The sequence below is a fragment of the Anoplopoma fimbria genome, chromosome 11, assembly GCF_027596085.1.
Source record: "Anoplopoma fimbria isolate UVic2021 breed Golden Eagle Sablefish chromosome 11, Afim_UVic_2022, whole genome shotgun sequence".
Lineage (NCBI taxonomy): Eukaryota > Metazoa > Chordata > Actinopteri > Perciformes > Anoplopomatidae > Anoplopoma > Anoplopoma fimbria.
The window spans coordinates 4655080-4670863 of NC_072459.1; the positions used below are offsets into that span (position 1 = coordinate 4655080).

Below are 15784 nucleotides of genomic sequence, written 5' to 3' on the forward strand. Positions count from 1 at the left end.
ATTGCGTTAGAGTGGTAAACTGCTTCTCTATCGACTTCTAGACATCAAAGCGCGACAACCGGCTGCTCACAGAGAGGGAAAACATTAAATTATAAAAACCAAATGATGTGGTGATTGCTATTAATGTTTTGTGAACTGCAGTAGTGTTTGAAAAAAAAAGCAATTGAAAAATACTGCACCTCATTTATTCATTAACACTAACAAAAAAGAAGAGTATAATCATCCCAGCACCACACTCCAGACTCCACACTGATGGCAATGTGAGAGAAATAAACACATGCTGTCAAAAAATATCCTTTAGTTTATCACTAATGAGTCGGCTAACCGTGGTTCTTGGTGTAGCTTTTCATTTTTCTTGAAGTTATTATAATGATGTGTCTTTCTCTGGTCTTCCATTAAGGACTGATGGCAGCTCCATCTTTAAATAGATGTTGTTATTGTAACAGCCTTACATCTCTGACGTACCTATCAGTTATGAACCATTATGAACCGTTATGTATCAGATCTCTCAGGTCATGCCGTACATGTCTGTAACTAAAGCTTGTGTATGAACTGTATGTACAATTGTTTTGTACAATATCACTGGTTTATTGAACATTTGTTTCATAGTTTTTGCCCCGCTGTGCACAAAGAAATCCAATACAAGTGCTTCTTTTACGACAACACAAGCTTAATGTATTCTCTCATGGGTCTGCTCTGCTGGACTTAATATGGTTTCTTACTCCTACAGCAGAAAACAGCAGCTTAAAGCTTAAAGCAGCTATAGGCAGTAAGAAGCAAATGTATACTCACTGCAAGCCCCCCGAAGATAGATATGTAGGTAGGTGGGTGGATGGATGGATGGATGGATGGATGGATGGATGGATGGATGGATGGATGGATGATAGATAGATAGATAGATAGATAGATAGATAGATAGATAGATAGATAGATAGATAGATAGATAGATAGATAGATAGATAGATAGATAGATAGATAGATAGATAGATAGATAGATAGAAATCACTAAAATCTCACAGCAGAAAATATTTTATTGGTCATGTAAGTGTTTATTACATTGTGTAAATATCTATTTAAATATATATATCTTTAAAATCTACTTTTGGAAAGTCGACATAATGAAACAGAGGAAATAGAGAGATCATTTATACACCAAATCACAGAAAACAAACTGGAGGAAATTGGCCAAAGGAGAATGTTCCGTCTGGAAATGAGTCTCTAAAGAGGAAAATTGCATTTTACACAATCGGAGCAGAACACGGCTAAAAGACAGGAAGGTTTTTTCTTTTTACAGCTCTGAGGTAGGACACGAGCTTACAGAGAAACACAGAGTGAAAGAGAGATACACTGAGGATCTGCTTTCATCTGGAGAGAGAAACGAAACAAAGCATGTAAGTGATGCTCATCATTTCACAGCTTTTAAATACACAAAATACACATTTTAAAAGACACAACTCTTAACTGCTTAAGTGCACTCATTGATAAACATAATAATTTAAATACATAATATTTCACACCATAGAGAAACATGCCATGATTACAATCATTGCAAAATACAAGTAAAGCAAAATGTGTCCTTTTTTCTGTTGGGGTCCATTGGAGTCTTCTACCAAGAATTTTTTAATTGTTATCAAAAACCAATAAACATCTTACAAGATGTATTTGACACCTGATTCTTGATTGTTGGTATGAAACTGAAATATAACTCAATATTATGTTTGCACACAATTTCATGATTTTTTTCTTTGTATGTCTTAACATATATCATTTAAATATACCAGTAATATCGTAACAGCATCTGCATGCAAGATTCAAAGGAACAAAGCAAATAACTGCTCCAGTGAGAGAAAGTACAATCTTAATAAGAGACTAGCACTTTCTAAACTAGTCACAATCAGACTCACAGATGACGGTTGAGATTACCGTTAACAGAACATAAAAGCTACAGTCGAACGTGTTTTTTGGAAATACTGCAGTGTTGTGATGGCTGTCCTGTCTATGAGCTGACGAGGAGAAGCACCACTTTGCAGAGGAATGCATGTATCAAACCCTGTTTGAAGTCAAATAGAAGAGCAAATAGTGCCGATTTACAGCCTCCAACCTTTGAACGTCTTTGAAAAGTAGAAACAAACGGTGACATTATGGGACACATTCTATGCTGCTTTTAAAAAGTGCTGGAATACCTCTCGAATGCTGAAAAACTTTAATGTCTAGCGTGTAGCCTGTATGGAAACCTTTTAACAGAAGTGGAATATAATATTCACAGCTATGTTTTCACTCGTGTATAATCCACTTATACTAAGAATTGTTGTGTGTTGTTTTTTGTTAGCTTACAATGAGCCCTTCATATACTCTTCACAGAGTCCACTATGAGTCTACAAGAAAGGTCCACATATTATCATTCTGCATGGAGGGGAAAAAACACTCTGGCTTGTTCATATGTCTTTAAATCGATCACAATCCACTTGTCCCTTAGGCAGTGCTAAGCACAGGATGTAAAAAACGCTCTTACCATAACAGACGACCAATGGCAGCCCTTTACCGACAGTCTACATCCAGTGATTCACCCCCTTCTTATAACAAATATGCTGCTGGCATATAACACAAGACAGCAGCATATTTGTTCCCAACTGCATTGTGAGTCATGTCACAGAAACATTTTTGCTTTCTCCGTATCAAAAATAGGTTTCAAATGAGCCTGTGGAAGCCTGCGTAGGGAGTTTGTCTTGTTTCAAATTAATAATAATTTTCAGCGAAACCATAATGTTTTTTGTTTTTTTTACTGACCCTAACTAGGTAGTTATGTTGCCTAAACCTGACAAAGCAGTTCTGTAGAATGTTTTGTTTTGTTGGTTAATCATGTGTTTAAAACAGGCAATAACTGTGAGCATTTGTTCCTAAAAACATAATTAAGAGTTGCAATTTAGTTGTATTCAAATGTAATTTTGTAGGAGATGGGGTTGTGTTGTTCTCCGCGGGTCCATAAAGGCAAAAATAGGCAGTTGTGTGTGGCAGCACGTTGGCAAGGTCGGGGAAATGTGGGCCAACTATTCCTGAGCTAAATTGCAAAGTAACCAAAAGCCGTAACAGCCCCCCTTGGTTCTCCGTTCTGTAAGAACAATGAATTGCCGAGGAATGTGTCTCATGAGCCAATGGTAGCCTGGCATACTGACACCACCTTTGATGGTCTTCCAGCAAAAACAAATCAAATGCAATGAGTGCGTTATTAGTACAAAGATCATAAAAATGCCTGCATACTTTAATATTGTTGACACTGGGAGCACTGGTGTTGCTGTTTGAGTTATGTGAATATCGACCTTTGTGAGTTGTTGCTGGTATGATACGTTGCAAATAAAAAAAGGGGTGTTTAGATGGTTGCAGCATCACTGCTCGATGAGACAATCCCACACACTGGACTTTTAAATAAATACCAAGCTTCAGGCCACAGTTAAGGCAAATGGTGGAAACAGAGACATTTTCATTCTTAGTAAATACTAGCCAACCTTTCTGAGTGAGTGTTTATCTGTAAGTGGAACATTTTGAGAGTCAAAAGAGTCATCAAACACATATTGGGTTGTTGACTGACCGTATTAATTGTATTTCAACACTTATTAATCTGCGTAAATATGTTTCATTTGATCCCCTCTTCTTTTTGCCACTAAAACTGTGACTCATGGTGAGAGTTTAACACATTTCTTTAAAATATCAGCTGCAATGTCATTCATTCACATAAGGCAATCTGTACCGAGCCCGTGAGCGCTGCTGAATCATTTGTCAAGTCTGCCGTTGAAAGGGCAAATTCAGTGTCACTGTGGCTTCTCTCGGCTCTCCGATCGGCCTGTTAATCATCTCACACTCATTCTGCCGTACGTTCTCCTCGTTCATCTGCGACACCTCCGTGGAGCCGGCTTCAAACCCGGGCACAGTGTTGGCTACGTGGACCACATGGACCTTGTTTCTCCCATTTTTACTGAGGATGCAGCTGAACACTTTCTTGAAGCCTTTGCGAAAGTGCTTGGAGACCAGCGCGTACACGATGGGGTTGACACAGGAGTTGGCGTAGGCCATGCAGTGAGAGAGAAGCCTGAAGGCGTAGGTGGTCTGATTGAAGGGGAAGTCTCCGTACAGGTAGCACAGGATCACTACGTGATACGGCAGCCAGCAGATGCAGAAGAGCACCGTGACAATGATGATCATTTTGGTGACTTTGCGTTTGGCCCTCTTGGATTCCGACATGCCGTCCAGCGGGTCCACGGCGGTCCACAGGTACTTGATGGTTCGGGTGTACGAGAGACTCACGATCAGCACGGGGATGACGTAGCCGAACAGGAAGGTGCACGTGTCCAGCACCTTCCGGTTCTGCTCCTCCCAGCCGGGGATGCACACAGTACTGTTGGCGTAGTCGATCAGGTCGTAGTAGCTGAGATAGGGACCCGCAAAGACCAGAGAGAGACCCCAGATGATCACCATGGCAACCAAAGCGTTACACGGAGTCCGTAGCTCCCTGGAGCGCAGCGGGTAACGGATGGCCAGATACCTACAAAGAGAAAAAACCCCAAATAAAACAGAGTGACATGGTGCTGAGCCACGTGGAGGAGTGTGATAATCAGAGGCTAAATTGTAAATATTATAAAAGAAGCTACAAAGTTATTTTATAACAAAACAGTTATTTTAACACAAAACATCTTTTTAGAACTTATTTATTTTAGCAGTTTTGTTGCCTTAATCTTTTTTTAAGGTTTAACAACTTTATCCACGTGGCATTGTGGGTTTCTGCAAGAGTGATACAAGGTTAATATGAAACGTATCATTCAACAGATCCCTTTTGTTTGCAGAAATGTACAATGCAGACATTTTTTTCTGGCCACTGGGTTGTGTTTACTCTACGCTGGTTTCTACTCAATGTTTTGACTAGAGGTCGATGGAGAGAGAAATGTGGCTGCAAAATCCTTCTACAAGACACTAAAATCCGATTTTGTGTCATTCAATAAAGAAGTATTCCAGAGAGAAAAAAAATATTTTGAGGTGTCTACTCTGAGAAATAATTAAATTTTAAATTAAGCTGAGACTAAATGTTGAAAGTTGATTCCAGTATATACATTTCTTTAGTGAATCACACATTAAACTCAAAACTCAATAATTTCCTGGTTTCAAAGGTTCAGCTGGCCTATTACGAATTAAATGTAACATCAAATGCAGAGATTGATTTTACTCCCCCATAAGTTTGATTATGTGAAGTGAACATCCACTAAGGAAGCTGCCACCTCCACACTCGCTGTTACGAGCATCGTATCTCACACTGAGGCTTCTGTGTTGGATGAGAATCAGTCACACCACAGCACTTTGTGGGTTTTATTGAATAAAAAACACCTCAGGGAAATATGTGAGGCTGTAATATCTACAGAAAGGTTTTTGTAGGATTTTTCAATAGGTTACGGTGGCGCTTGCATCGCCTGGTAAAACCAGCACAGAACATGACTGTGCCTTGTGCTGCAGTCTTGATGTTGCTGAGCAGGTAGGCGACAAAGGAGAAAATCCCACCACACATCACGTGGTGTCATGAATAAAGAGCCCTGATGCTTTCAGGGCACAGATCTCTTTCAATATTCTGACACCACGCTGCTTTTCATACATTATTGCTGAGTTATTGCTGAGTTATTGCTGAGGTTATTGCTTCGTCGTCACCTGGTTTGTTCCGCTTTGAATGTAAGAATGTAAAGCCGTGTTTGCCGTATTCAACATGCTGCTTTATGAGCTCAGGTTCTCTGAGGGACAGGGAGTATTTGAGGTGTATTTCCAGCTGCAAGGATTCTGGGTAAAGCTGCAAATCCATGTCGCCACCATCTGCATGTACAGGGCAGAAATGGGGCCAAAGACTCTTCACGTTCATCTTGAGAGAAAAAAGCACATGAAGGCTCGATGGCTTGGACATCTGCCGGTACTCAGACACGATGTTTGATGTTACACTAAAGCATGAGCTAATGGACAGTCTCTTAATGTCTGACAAGATGCTTTGCTTTTAGTGCTTTGAGAGAGCTACCAATTATGAGATACCAATTTAAAATGTAGAAAAACTGACTGGGAAACATCTGTTGTGATACGACATACAGACTCACCACGTTGTCTGTGAAATGGAGCCAATGCTGATTTTCAAAGTATCCTATAATTCACCGTGTACCGGATCAATCCAGATGCTGATTATGATGTGATCATATTGGATTTTTGCCCAAACATGCTATATTATGTGTAACTGCTGCCGCAACCGATGTATGTTTAAACCCAGAGTCGGAGGCACAAATAATATCTTATCTTGCTTCACCTCAATTATCTAATAAGTCAAATATTTGTGCAAATTAACTCCATGATTAGAAGCTAAACTGCCAAATTGTTTTGTTTTATATTGACTCATTTTCACATGGGATATTTCTCTGGCATAAAATCACAGTAAGCGTATGCTCTGCCTTTGGGCGGCTTACTGCAGCAGCAAACGCTTTCCATTAAAAGGCTGAGTGTGTGTGTGCTGCTGTTCATTCAGGCTGAACTGTGATTTAATTCCTGCTGGGGATTCCTGGTCTAAAGTGTATCTGTGAGCTGCCGCCTTTTTTTAACTGGTTACACAGGAACTGAGGAGGAAGACGGCAGAAATCCATTAACATCCCGACCTGGTTGTCCCTGCTCTTTTCCAGACTGAGGAGGAAACGTCTCGCTGGCAGGATGAAAAATCTATTGAACCCTCTAAATTGTAAAATACAGCCAGTGTGAGCAAATAGTGTCTGCTGCAGGGGGCGGCTGCACACCGCCTCTGTCCATATTGACTGAGCTGCCAATGTTGCCACAACTATAATGATGGCTTAGTGCTCACTCTGCTAGGGATGTAATTTTAGGGATAAGGCATGATTTTCTCGGAAGATGGTTAATTACAAATGCACCATTTTTATAAGGTCTTTTGGGTCTTTGACGTCACTGTGTACCTCCGGGGTCTTGCGGTTCTTGCTGTTCAGATTTGTTGTTTTTTATCTTCAGATGAGAAAAAATAACATTTTTGATAATTGAAATGCTCCTACAAAAATGCATAGCATGAACAGACAAAGTGTGGACTTGAGTAAATGCTTCCTTACAGCCCTCCTAATGATTTTTTTAGGTTTGATACCCTTCGTTGTCATACTTGTTCATACTGATATGATTTATGGAATTTTGTAGGAAAAGGCACAAAAAATGTCTTTCATTACAAAACATATGAACGATTGTATGAGGATGCGTTTTTTTAGTATGCTGTTAAGCTATAAAACACTAAAAGCAGGCAGAGGAACCTGATTTTTTCTTAGATTATATGTCTCCTGTACTGTCAGAATATGGGGACAGATCGAGCAATACGACAAAAAGTTATTTGCATCAAAGTAGCTTTAACAAACACCATCACTGGGACTACATGCAAGGGCAGAAACATACATCAAAACCAGCAAGCAAACAGGCTAACACTTTGAAGATGTAACCTTTGAAGATATAACCTCGGGCTTTGCAAATATGTGATTTTGTTGCATTTAAAAAGACTTAACAATTAATTGGTAAATTGCAAAAATGTTAACCAGATTAAATAATAATGGAAATAACCATTGCTGTTGTAGCATCACCTTCTGAAACAGGAAGAAAAAGGCTTAATGGGAAATGCAACACTAGCAATCACCCATCTGCTCTCTCATTTGTTGACAATAATTAGTCCAAGGTAATTTGAAAAGTGTTAATGGATGTTTTAAAAATGAGCCTGGTGGGTAGGTGGATATGATTTTGAAAAGGGAAGTATTTGCTTTAATCCGTTTACGCGCATAATTAAACACTGTCTCATCTAGGATTATCATTAACACACCTGTCAACAGAGACGGCAGCGAGTGTGAAGCTGCTGGCGTACATGGTGAGGTTGATGAAGAAGTGGACCACTTTGCACATGAAGGAGCCGAACACCCAGCCCTCCAGAGAGTAGATGGTGGCTTGGAAAGGAACGCAGAAGATGATGAAGAAGAAGTCTGCCACGCTCAGGTTGAGTATGAACAGATTGGTCGTGTTGTATCCAACCTGCCCGCTCCGCAGAAGCACGGCGAGCACCAGGCTGTTGCCGATGGTGCCCAGCAGGAAGATGAGAGAGAAAACCACCGACACAATCACACTGGTGGGGTTCAGCTGGTAGCTTTCAGATACATTCGACAGCCCTCCAGGCCTGCTGAAATCCTCAAAGTCAGACATTTCTGAAATATGAAATAGGAAAAGTGAGAAAGATGCATGGTGATTTGAATTCATAATCACTAATTTAGATTTACTTTTGATTGTTTCACTTCATCTTCTGGGTGGAAATCTTCAATCACACCGACTTACAGTACTGTTGTGCAATAACATTTCCTGATGCAGCACATTTCCCTCCTCTTAAAGGGGCTAAATTCTATATTCAGAGAATTAATATAGCAGCAAACAAACATAGCAGAAGGAATCCCAACCATCGCTGTTGAATCCCAACCAACGTATTTCCCACCCGCTGCTTCAGCATCAGGTAGACACTGTTAGCGCTGTTAGCTGCATGTTGAGAGCTGTGTGGAGGCAATAAATAGGCAATACTCTGAATTGACTCTTTGCTTAGTCCCGCCCTTGAATGCAGACTGGCCAATCAAAACGTAGCTTCAGCAAGCTCTGACAACAATCCGGCTTTACTCCATATCATACAATCATTCATAATATTTTCATTTGCAGGTTTGCAGGTTTTTGAGCTAATCATGGTTAAATGTTGTGTAACAGCGATTATCATTACCCAGACACGTTGGAAGGAGATATACCTTTCTAAAAAGATACGTTCCTATGTTAAAACCTGTGGAGTTAACGTTAGCACGTATACTGAATGTATACACATGCTGCTTTGTTTTCCAATGGTTGTACCAGTGAAAGAAAGGCAACCCAGCTTTACAGGAACAGTGTTGTTCCTTTATTTCATTGTCTTCTGTCTCGATCACCAGGTGATTTGGTTGTTCACTTTTAGAGTGTGCGCTTTAGCTATAGCTTCTATCTTTATCTTATTAACCAGTCATTCTGCTTCTCTCTGGAATCGTTTTTTCATCAAGATAATGCTTGTTCAATGAGTTCAGTTAGTTACAGTGTGGGCTCCATGGCAGCTCTGGAAGCTTGACATGGTAGCAGCAGGGGGCCGGGCTAAATGAAGGGCCACTTTCGTATAGAGATCCTTTGAAGACAGATCCCATGCACTGTTTGTTAATATTAATACAATGACAAAGGAATTCACTCAGAAGCGGTTTAATGATGAGTCTCTGCAACTTTTAAAATGATACTAAAGAGGTTGACAAGCCTGCTTGCACCAGAAGATTTCTTTATCCAATTAGTCCCCAGTGGAGGCCTGCCACACATATTAATAAGATGGCTGTTTTTAATTGGCTGGTGACGTATTGTCCGATGTGTCCAGGGAATATTTTCACTGTTTAATTAAAAATAAGGTTGCAAAGTCAATCTAAATGGAGATGTTACCAGCTTAATTAAAATGGTAATGCTACATCCACATTTTGTATTACTGATTTTATTTTGCTATTACAGTAAGACAGGGAGAAAAGAGGGTCCGCTTTAGATTAAAGATTTGATTCTTTCTGCCATTAAGTCTTGTAATACACTGAAGACATTTGTTGGCTTCAAATATGAACTTGAAGGTAAGTGGGCCGAGCCACTGACAGCCAGAAATTGGCCTCCTCTCCTCTTTAATTCAAGAAATTGTGTCTAAAACCCAGAGCTGTCTGAGTGCTGTCCCCCTCTGAAAAGAAGAAGAGCAGGAGTTCATCTCAGCTGGGGGATCTTTGCTTTGAGCCAAGAACACATCATCCATACACGGTGAGCAGTGACTTAGAACTGCAATTTCTGACTAGTAATGGCGTCACATCGGAGCTTCTGACGTGTGTGGCGGTTTTGTAAAAGCAGGCTCTGTGAAGAGGTGAAGTGAAGAGGTGCTCTTGATGGTGAAGTTGATGAGCCACAGTAATGTGATTCACACAAAAACATGAAGTCTCCAAACATTTAATTTAATCCTATCTATCCGACAAAGAGTTCAGTTCTGGATGAAATGTTGAACTACGTTTAGAAAGCAGCTGAGACTACAAAACCCTGTGTGTTTGGTCAGTGTGCTGTCTGTCAGAAATGAGGTGATCTCTACATTACATGATAAGACTATTTAGTAGTAGATTATCTGTCCTGTGTTTTCTTTTGAAAGTTCACTCCTCATGTGTCAGGTTTACCTTGATTTCATGTCTTTGTGTGTTTTCCCGCCTTTTCTATTGTCTGCCCCGCCCTGATTATTTTCACCTGCGTCACCTCCTGCTCACCTGTTCTCACTTCACTATCAATTAGGTTAAGAGGGAAACATATATACTCCCATCCTCACAGTTTAAAACAGTTTAAACACTAGTCAACTTTGTATATTTAAACAAACAAAACAAAAATGCTACAAAACTACTTGGTTAGGTTTAGTAAAACAAAATCATGTTAAGGTTTTAAATGACTACAAAATTGAAACCAAACAAAAACGTAACAAAAGAACTTGGTTTACACCGGATACAAACAGCATACTCCTGGGTCAACCACCACCTTGACCTCCTCCTAACATGGACTTCAGCAGACTCATTGAAACTTAGAAGAGTACACCTCAAAATTATAATCCAACTGTTATTCAAAAGCTTTGGAGATAATGATGGGCAGCTTGTAAGTGAATTTCAATCAGCTCTAAATGCTTATTTCTGGAGAAGAAATGGAGGGAATTCTCATTTTTCTGCCATGCAGACCTCTAATCAACACTTCTTCATTCATCGCTGACAGCTCCTAAATGGACTGTCTCATATGTAGAGAAAACTCCATGGCACATCACCTTCACAAACAGTGGCCTTCATTTAGAAATGTCATTTTAACCAGCGCCTTTTCATGTGGAAACGAAACCCAGATTGAGCGGCAGCAGAAAATGTGGATCCTATTGTGTTATGTTCTTGGTTAACTCCACATAATTGGTGTTGTGCCAGCAATTTCGTGTGATGAAAAATGGAAACAACCCACATACTTAAACGCCATGTGCCAAGCTAAGGCTACAACCATCACGTTGTTTTTCTGACTAAACATGACGTATATTATTTTTCATGGAATCACCCTAAAGCAAGGATGTAGCTTGATCTGAGTTGAACTGAATAGGCATGAATGAAGGTTGCTAATTATCCCGCCTAAATTAACAGACTGGCTTTTTATATGGAAGCCATGCTGCATCATTATATAATGCCCCGTCACAGATCTGTGGCAGAACTAACGCGATCATTTATAAAAGTCATGACGCTGAATTGACATGAGAGGCTCAGAGTGCAGCAACGCAACTTGTTGGTGGACAGATTAGATTTTATTTCATCTGTGTATGATGATGAAGAAATCAATCACAGAAGTGTTGTGTTCGATGACAGTAAAGCAAAAACACAGGGATATAATATTCTGTATATACTGACCATTATAAAGTGATATGTTGTGACAGTGCTTAAAAAGCTTCTGCTGGGTTTCATACGCAAATCTCAGCAATAACCAGCCTAAAATGAATAATTAAACATTATTAAACTTTCAACATCCTCTGAGTGTGATGCCATTCTATCTGCATAATCACAATCGTGACTGAGAGCAAAATGAAGAAGATGCACTGATAACAGGCAAGTAAATGGCACTTTAAAGTGGAGTTTGTAGGAATGTGTTATTATAAATCTTATATATAGCAGGGTTATAGCATCGTCTGGTCGGTGCTGCAGAGAAATGTTCCTCACATCTCTATGTTAATGCCTGACTTCAGTAGCCTCTTTCATGGTTAGGCTGATTCCCCATTCTTCCCCCAAGGAAAGACAATATGGGCTGATATAACATATCCGACTGCAGCGAGGTATCAGGGCTTCGACTCCGGCCAGAACATGTGCAAGAGTCTCAGGGGGGGATCAGAGCAAACAGAGGCATACATGCAGTACAGGAAGCTTTATGAACTGGTAACAGAATGTGTGGGACCTTTGGCTGAGCTCAGTGTGACTGTTGTGAGGACACAATTAGAGTTTTGGGGAAAATGATACAATGAACAGTAAAAACTGAAGCAGAGTCATAGATTAGGAGGAGGAGGAGGATGATGATGATGATGATGATGATGATGATGATGATGGTGATGAGGATGTAGCACAACCTAAAACCAGACACTGTGGGAAAACATCTTCATTTTCACAGGTGAGTCTTCAGCATTTAAATAAATGATGAGCAGACACACATAAAACAACAGATTACATCACCATATTTTGCTTTTTAATACAATAGGCAACATGGCTAAAATAAATCACGTGATATTTAAAGCTTTATCAGGCATGTGTTACACAGATTAACACCATAACTTTAGATATCAGATGCGCAACTTCAACATTTCTGCCTCTTGTAATGGAATGATTTAAAAGAAAATGCCAATTGTGTGCCATAAATATGAATTGCAAATGCTCTTTCCAGCATTTCTATTCCACACAAGCAGCAGAATCAGCATGCAGCTCAGGCAGATGCAGTATGATAAACGTACCGGGCTGATGATGATGGGTGGACAGCATCCAAAACTCCCCCTCAGATCAAGAACGGGACTCCCAGCAGACCTGCTTCACAAAGATGCTCATAGTCTCTGTTCTCCCCGTGTACGTCGCTATCTGCCTGTGTGGCTGGTATCTTACTCTTTCTCTGCCTCCCCTCCCCCTCCCCCCCCCCTCCCCTCCTCCAGCCCAACCTCTCTCCCCCTAGTGAGGACTCCTCCGCCAGAATCACTTTATGTTCACTCTACACTGCAGAGAAAGGCTTGCAGAGCGGAGGTATGGAGGGAGGCTGCAGCGCCCCGGCAATCTATTCACAATCAGTGCATAATCAGGAGGGTTCCCTGACAAATAACCGCTGCTCGCTGCACACATACACCCTAATCAATCCTAAAATGACCTTTGCATTAATCCTTACCAAGGCTTGTTATGTGGTGAGTGAAACCGTTGTCTGCTGAGAGGGAACACATTTCAATTTAGCCAGTCAATTCAGGAGGGACATAAAAAAATATATATATAACAGTCTGTGTTATATAATTGGAGCTGTAATTTGTGCGCAGCATTCCTGAGCATGTTATTTATTTACTTACCCCAAAATCTAACTTTAAGATCAAATTAATCACTTCAGGATTGTGATGTATGTTTAAAAACAAATTTTCATATTTACTTGTGAGACAGAATACGTGGGTAACTAAATCTTGTGCTTTAGGCGGTGTTTATGGTGTCAATAACACAACCTCAAGCTAAACATTAATGCCTGATAGTTGAGGGATCTCAGTGGTTAACAGCTTAAGAGACAGTTCTATGATGATTGAACAGGCTTGGCTTACACAAAACATTATCATGAAATGCTTGCATGAAAGTCTCTCCTACTTGATGTTAAAAGCAGATTACTGAATTTATTACTTGTTTTTATCATGAATATCCTAATCACTAAGCACCCGTATAATGTTACTTTATGTTTTGATTATAGAGCAATATTCAGTCCCTCGACAGATTTCTATTATAGTGTCCTGTTTAAAATTATTTTTTAAAAAGCATCTTCTGAAAAAGTGAGATTTCTATTTGGACCCCATGCAGGAAAAATAACTGTCATGATACAGCAGCTAATGGGGATACAAAAATAAACCAATAAACCAACAATGAAAATCCCAAATGTAAAGGTTACAAATATTAGTCGAGGGTCGAGGTGACATTTTGTTTATTCAACAGTAACCCGGGGACAAGAATGACTCATGCTACAGAGAACATGCACGATGGAACAAATCATCAAAAACTAATATTGTGCTATGAGTCATGACCAATGCAAATACAAAATCAAAAGGATACAAATGCATGAAACAAAGGGATAGAATATCTTTAACAGTACAATGCTTATTTTAATGTATATATCCGACTAAAGGCTTAGCTTCATATTTATATGTGGATGTGTATTCCTTATGCTTACTGCTGCTCTTTTTAACCCAATCACTATTATATACCAATTATTGTTCCTCCAGCCAACCATCCATCAAACCTCTAGCGAGCACCTGGTGGCTACTACCACCACTAATAAGGGATCAATAAGAGAAGGAGTCAAGCTCCTGTTATTGGAATGCACTAATGGCTTGGTTGTTGAGTAAAGTACAGACTTTCCCTTCTTCCATTTACTCACTGGCTCAATTGCAAACCCAGATGAGTCATTCAAGGATCATCTTCAGTGTGAGTAGAAAGAAAATGTTGCCAAACCAGCAGGGTCTGACGTGAGCATGAGTTCCCGGGATCCTGATTCAAGATGCAACCTTCAGTCTGACACGTTCCTGCCGCCTGCGGTTCCAAACACAAGTTCTTGTATCCTGTCTGCGCTTCTGTCAGCGAGCATCCATCAGCGAGCTGCATGACATCGGGTCAGACAAAGCGGCAGGACGGAGCATCATGTCCACACTGAGAAACGACCTCCGGGAAACAAAAGCATGCTTTTTCATCCGTTACTTTACAAAACTATGATTTATACTGCTGTCCCTGTATGTCATTTCTTATTGCACTGACAGGATTTAGAATATTTTTGCCTTGTTTCTACACTATTTGACAGTGACATGGCAAATCTGATATTCATCTCACCATTCAAGCCCACACACAAACTAACATTTCCTCAGTTTACATGGATTTAGAACCAACACTGGATTACAAAGTTACCAGTTTGATAAAAATCATTTTTTCTTCTGATTCCTTATGAAACAGCACCAGCCTTCTTTTAAAAAGGAAGGTGAGTCATTTCGCGGGATAGTTTCATCATTGATGAATTTTGGCCTCTGTGTTGGGAAAATTAACATTCAGAAATTCCTCTGGGTGTTGTTTCGTGTGAGCGTTTCCATGGAAACCAAAGATTGAAAGGATGGCGAAAGACACGGGATTGATTTCCGCCCAGAACAGAAGGAGTGGCATGACATTTAACAGAGTAGTCTGCATAGAACGGTGGTGAATTATTAAAAAGCAGCTTCAGGGCAACAGAAAATATTTCTTCTGCTAACTTAAACCTGAAAGAATTCTCTGTAGACGGTATATATATATATATATATATATATATATATATATATATATATAGGAATAACCATTCTTTTTTGACCACAATAATAAGACAGAACAAATCCAGGCTCCCCTAATGAAATCAGGGATGTGACAACACTCCACAATTGTTTGTTTCCACTTAACACCCTTTCAACACTCAGAAAGATAGTGTGACAAGACACCATCTGTATTCTGTTTTAAAAGTATTCTATTCATTGTTTATAATAATGATCATTGTTTTCAGAGAGGTGCTATCAGAAAAAGCTGAATATTCTGCAGTGTACCAGTGACCTGAGGTGACGCTGTTTCTGAGCTGATAACAGCAGAGTGAAATGTGCACATTGTTAACAGCCTCGGTGTCGACAGGCAATCAAATTATTCTTATAATGAAAGTGTGACGAAACTCCTGATGGAAACATTAACTTCAAGATGCAACGTCTCTTTGAGAATTACACGTTCTCAACTCAATTACGTTGAACAGAGCATCTAATTAATAAGTCTCCTGCCAAGGTGTAAAAGCAAGCAGTCCATATTGACGTTTTACAGTAGAAATCAATTACATCGTGAGTGACTGAGGTTAAAAGACTAATCACAGCAACAGCCTCCGAGGAAATGAGAGGTAGGCATCTGAGGTA

The 15784-nt window shown here is 39.9% G+C and overlaps 1 protein-coding gene across 1 annotated transcript; it reads right to left on the reverse strand.

Annotated features, from left to right (window-relative positions):
- Nucleotides 1-3774: 3774 nt before the first annotated feature.
- galr2b (galanin receptor 2b) lies at nucleotides 3775-8238 on the reverse strand. The gene is made up of 2 exons (XM_054608182.1): nucleotides 7865-8238; nucleotides 3775-4537 (listed from the first exon to the last, which is right to left on the reverse strand). Exons 1-2 carry the CDS (start codon nucleotides 8236-8238, stop codon nucleotides 3775-3777), a joined length of 1137 nt encoding a protein of 378 aa, XP_054464157.1.
- Nucleotides 8239-15784: the final 7546 nt, after the last annotated feature.

Bases quoted from the DNA above. Each gene is read 5' to 3' on its own strand.
- galr2b (XM_054608182.1), bottom strand. From the start codon at position 8,238: ATGTCTGACTTTGAGGATTTCAGCAGGCCTGGAGGGCTGTCGAATGTA. The intron at 4,538-7,864 runs GTGTGTTAATGA...TTCTCTTTGTAG, and splicing joins GCTGCCGTCTCTGTTGACAG to GTATCTGGCCATCCGTTACC.